We start from the raw sequence: 5917 nt of genomic DNA, 5'->3' as shown, positions 1-5917 counted from the left end.
TGGTCATATGGCACCCTCTCTAGGAGGAACTAGGTACGTACTAGTCTTAGTAGATGACTACACCACATATGGGTTTTGCTATTTATTAAAGAGCAAAACAGATATCCTACAACAGTTCAGGCAATGTAGAGCAAAGATATGGCCATAAAGTATGCCAGTTGCAAACAGATAGGGGAACAGAGTTCATGTCTGACAAATTCCAAAAGTGGCTGAGGAACCTAGGCTATGAATGCCCCCAGGAACATCAACTCTTATTGCACACCTTTTTTGTCATCAGCAAAAAGACAAATCTTACCTAGCAATCCTTCTGTTATATCACATTGAACAGAATAGGATCTAGGAATGAGCCTTGTGGTACCCTGGTTGCGACTGGTCTCTGTTCAGATAGTGCCCCATTAATATCACATTAACAATCACACACTGGGATCTGTCCCTGAGCCAACTTTCTAGCCATTGAACCACTCAGTGGTTAAGTCCTAGCCCCTACAAGTTTTTTTTTAAATCAGTTCATTATGTGAAACTGTATCAAATGCTTTGCTAAAATACAGATAGGCTATGCCCACTTTCATCCAAAATATTTGTGATATTGTTAAAAAAAGTTAATCAAATTAGTTTGACATTTTCCACCCTCAATAAAGCCATGCTGGTTTGGATCTATCAAGTTGTGCATTTTTAAATGTTCATTAATCATTTTTTTCATGAGTGATTCCATTAATTTCACTACTGTAGATGTTAAGTTCACTGGCCTATAGTTTCCCTCTTCTTCCCTACTCCCTTCTTGTGAATGGGTACAATATTACATGTTCACCAGTCCTGGGGAACATCATCTGTTAAACTGGTTAAACAGATCAGTTAATGATCCAGAGAACACACCTAGAAGTTCCCTCAGAACTCTGGAATAAATACCATCCAGACCCTTTACTTTATTAGGATTTAAGTGGGCTAGCTCACACACTAACTCTAAAACCCCCCAAAAAGAACCTGCACTGCTAGGACTAGTATGAACTTCCATCCTATTTTTGTTACTGTCATCTACTGCTTAGAAGACTGAACAAAAGAATTTGTTTAGATGGTTTCTATAATCAGGTCTCCCTTAACATAAGAATTGTTTGCATTTTTTAAAAAATTTGGGTGATTGCACTTAAAAAAATTTTTTTGGGGGTGATTGCACAACCCCACCAGCAATCAGCACCCAGATCAGCATAGATCAACTCCAAAATTAACATTAGACCAAAATCAAATAAATAATACCCCAATTAAGAAACTGCCAATGAAGCCAACAGCAAACAACCCAACCAACCAAAGAATCTCTAAGAGCACCCCAACCAACACTCATAGGGCAAGCCACTAAAACATAAACGGACAGCAATCTGCACTCCTTACTAGCACTGATGATGTTCCTTAGTTTGAGTAATGAAACATCTGCAAGAAAACCACCAAACTCAGAATGCATCAAGGACCCCTCATGTACATTTTTTTCTCCTCCTGTCGCTAATGTATCTCAAAAAAGGTTTTATCCTCTTAGCCAATTCATCTCTTTCTGTGCTTTAGCAGCACTAATACCTTCTTTGTCTTTCTTCTGTAGGTTTATATACACCTCTCTACCATCTACATTGCCACTATTCTTATATTTGCTATATGCTGATTTTCCCCCCTTTACTATTCTATATATATATCAGCTGTGAACCAAAGTGGGCTTGTATTTCTTTAGCTTTTACTAACGTGCCTCACATAAAGACGAGTTTTTTCCAAAATGGCTACTGAGCACTGATTCCTGTCACTGCATGCCACTCTTTAAGTTATGTTTTAGATACTCCCCCATTTTGGTAAAAATTGTTGGCTTTTTAAGGCTAAAACTTTAGTTTCAGTGTGTGTTATATCAATTTTAGGTTTAACATCAATCTAAAGGCATTGGTGATCACTGGAACCTAAGTTTTCCCTCACCTCAACTTCTGGTATCCGATATCCATTTGTAAAAACTAAGTCTAGAATATGGGCTCCTCTTGTTGGGCATTTTATTAACTATTTTAGACAGGCATCTTTAATGCCTCTTACGTATCCCTGCTCCTGCTTGTAAGTACAGTTGAAAGATTCCACTTAATGTTGGACATGTTGAAGTCACCCATGATTACAACCTCTCCCTTCATTGCCATCTGGGTTATCTGCTTAATCAGAATGCTATCATAATTGTCAGAATGGCCTAGGGGGCTGTTCATGATATCAGTTCTGAATACTGATCTCTTTTTAGTTTGTAAGCAAACCATGTACAATACTAGTACAATACAATACAAGAAAAGTAAACCAAATACAATACAATACAAGTAGATCATGTATTTTCTAAATTAGTGTTGCCTCTTTGCCCTCCTTGACATAATTGGCAACTTCACCTTCCCTCTTTTCTACTCTTTCTTTTCTATATAGTATGTAGCCTAGTATACTTATATCCAGTGCTTTTTTTGTAAAAAAAAAAAAAAAAAAAGGTGCCGGAACTCACACACATCATACAACCCGCCTTGCCTACCCTACAAGGTTCCATCCAAAAAAGGTGCCGGAACTCCGTTCTGGGCGTTCTATGACAAAAAAAACCCTGCTTATATCCCAAACATTGGAATCCCTGAACTATGTTTCTATCACGTACTTGCTCCTTTCAGATTTTCTAAAGTATTGCATATTCTGCCAATTAATATTATCAGAGATTATTGGAGATCTTTCTAATACAAAGTAAGTCTAAGAACAACAAGTTCTTAGAATTTGCTTCATTTATTTGGTGAACAAAGTCATCAAACATGTGATATCTCAGTATGTAAAAAATTAATTGCCCCCTACTGCTATAAAGTCCATTAAAGGGATAATCATGGCCAAATTGTTTGAGTACTGACTAGAGCCAGCTCTGTCCTAGATAAATCTCACAAACTTTAGCTCTTTTTCTTCGTAATGAAGTGCTCATCTCACAGATTCTACAGGCTGGTCATAGCCAACTAAAGAGGAATCTCTGATGACTCAATTCATTTGGGATTATCAGTCTTGAGATGGAGAAGATTAGGGACAATAATAATTCTTCCCATAGGTAGCCAATCCAATCTGTCGGAATCCTTCCAAGACTGCTGACCACAGAAATCACACAAACACAGAATAGAACAAGATCCAAGAAGTTGTGGCTTCCCTCATCTGGCTAAAGTCAATGTGAATGACTCTACCATTACAAAACTTCTGCATGAAAATAGGATCCATTGAACAGTAGGAGAGTGGAATATTTAATTTTGGAACAAAATCAACACACAAAACCTGTGTTGTCTTTGATGAAAATCTATGTCGTATAGTCTGAAGTAACTGCTGAATTTAATTGATCTGATCATTTTGGACAATAGTGTTCTAAGTAACTGAGCGAAATGGTGAAAAAAGTAAGGTTTCAATGGTGAAAAAAGTAAGGTTCTACATTTAGGCAAGAAAAACCAAATGCACAGATATAGTATAGGTGGTACCTGGCTCAACAGCAGTAACTGTGAGAGGGATCTTGGAGTTCTAGTGGACAATCAGTTACATATGAGCTGCAGCTGCCAAAAAAGCCAACACAGTGCTAGGCTGCATTAAAAAAGAGATAGAATCAAGATCCCATGAAGTGTTAATACCACTTTAGAAGGTCTCGGTAAAACCACACTTGGAATACTGCATCCAGTTTTGGTCACCACAATGTAAAAAAGATGTTGAGACTCTAGAAAGAGTACAAAGAAGAGCAACAAAGATGATCAGGGAACTGGAGTCTAAAACATATAAAGAACGATAGCTGGAATTGGGTATGTCTAGTTTAATAAAGACAAGGACTAGGGGTGACATGATAGCAGTGTTCTAATATCTCAGGGGTTACCACAAAGAAGAGGGAGTCAAGCTATTCTCCAAAGCACCTGAAGGCAAGGACAAGAAGCAAAGGTTGGAAAGTAATCAAAGAGAGAAGCAACCTAGAACTAAGGAAAAATTTCCTGACAGAACAATTAATCAGTGGAACAACCTGCTTCCAGAAGTTGTGAATTCTCCAACACTGGAAGTTTTTAAGAAGAGACTGGACAGCCATTTGTCTGAAATGGTATAGGGTTTCCTGCCTGAGCAGGGGATTGGACTAGATGACCTCCAAGTTCCCTTCCAACATTGTTATTGTTATTGTTAAATACAGTGTCTGGAACTGATAGTGCTGATAGACTTCCAAATGCTTAGAGGTCCTGAAGGCCTTGGTGTAATAAGATGTAAAAGGCCTTCAGGACCTCTTAGCATTTGGAAGTCCAAGCATGTCCAACTGGTACATGAGATATAAATGTGCGCTTAGCTGTATTGGCATTAAAGTAACTTTTTTAGATCAAGCAGGCAACAAGCCATGGCACTTTTGCCAAGAACCATTTCAGAGATATTTGCAGGATCAGAGTATTTCCACTCTTGCCAAATGAAGGTAAGACTAGCCTGTTGGACCTATGGTCAAATAATACTTTTTAATCAAGGTGTATCTACCCTCACGTCAAAAAAGAGTTGGAGTCAAATGGATGTTTTTGTCACTGGTCTACAACTGAAAGAAAAGTTTAAATTAGTTTTTAAAAGTTAGGGGTTTGACTTTGTAAAAAATGAATTTGGAATTGTACTGTGTGGTAATAATGAACACGTTATTGCCAAGATTTATAAACTGTAATTGAAACTCAATTTAGAGAATTAATATCTGAAGTACTGCATGATTGAATGGGCAAGGCCGTTTGGGTATAATATAATGCTTGAAATTGGGAAAACATGTGGATGAAGGGTTTAAAATTTACATTAAATTATAATTTAAAAGATTTTTTTCTAAAGTGATGTGTTGTTTGTATTTAGCAAAAGACAAATTGTCAGAGATGTATAAAGGTATTGCAAATGCAATATTAGAAATGTAAATATAAAGAAGAAACTTTTACTATCTTTGGTGGACCTGTGATAAAACAAAAAATATATATACTGCGTTAAGATTCATATTTTAATTCAGAAGGTTCTTAAAGTGAATATAAAAATCAAACAAGATACTTCTTTTTTAAGCTTAATGGACTTGAAAAATTGGAAGAAAGATCCGGAACTTTGCTGTTATATATGCTGGCAACATATATGCTTTATGAAAAAAGTGAAACATTGATTTTGAGTTGTGCTGATATGCTTAATTATTATAGAAAAGTCTGGTGGGGGGACTAGAACTAGACTAGAACTTGGAATTTCCTGATTCCCAGGTCAACATCTTAACCTCTATACCAAGCTGGCTCTTTTTGATGTTGCAGTCAGATGACCTCTAGTGAGTAGAATCCGTCCAGCATGCCTGCCCTGCTCTGTCTCCTTGGCACTTTCTTTCCAGCCATTCTGCTTTAAGCAGAGTATGATCCACTGTCTTCCCTCCTGTACTTGCCCACTTTCAAAACTGTCTCTTGCTGGCTTCCGGTGGTGACAGCTGGCATCGCATGGCGGCTTTTTTAGCCGCCCGTCCGGGAGCGCGTCAAAGCCTGAAGAGACAGCGTCTGTCAGCTGTCTCTCGGCTAGGAACCTCGTCCCTCGGGCAAAGAGGGAGAGGTGAGTGAGTCCGGATAGGGTTAGAGCTTCCTTTCGCCCCGGTTTTGCCTTAATCCGGGGTGAAAGATGCTAGCTCGCCCGGAGTCTGGACACTCTCCGCGCCCCGAGACGCCTTCGCTCCTTGCTTGTGGAGCGAAGCCAGATGCAGCTCCTACCTCTGCGATTGAAGGTATTTGATTTAAAATTATAAGCAGACAGAACTGAACAGGAGGCTGGAATTGTAATGGATTTATTGGGACTTTAACTTTGAAAATTATCAACATCTTCTTTATTTACTGAGGATTTAAAGTGAGAGAAAATGGCTGCGGATCTGCTGTTTCTCTGGATTACTTTCGCTTTTCACTTTTACTCT

At 38.3% G+C, this 5917-nt stretch overlaps 1 protein-coding gene across 1 annotated transcript in view; it reads left to right on the top strand.

Moving 5' to 3' along the window:
- The window catches only part of LOC107286306 (collagen alpha-2(I) chain), a 32624-nt gene that overhangs the window by 5589 nt on the left and 21118 nt on the right, over window positions 1-5917 (top strand). The window contains exon 4 of the mRNA XM_015814657.1: window positions 2652-2721. Within this exon, the coding sequence (XP_015670143.1) occupies window positions 2652-2721 (70 nt within the window). The remainder of the gene's footprint in view (window positions 1-2651; window positions 2722-5917) is intronic.

This window comes from Protobothrops mucrosquamatus, unplaced genomic scaffold (assembly GCF_001527695.2).
Source record: "Protobothrops mucrosquamatus isolate PMUCROS unplaced genomic scaffold, P.Mucros_1.0 scaffold270, whole genome shotgun sequence".
Taxonomy (NCBI): Eukaryota; Metazoa; Chordata; class Lepidosauria; order Squamata; family Viperidae; genus Protobothrops; species Protobothrops mucrosquamatus.
Note: the sequence above shows the minus strand (reverse complement) of the source record. Positions and strands in the feature narration are given on the sequence as shown.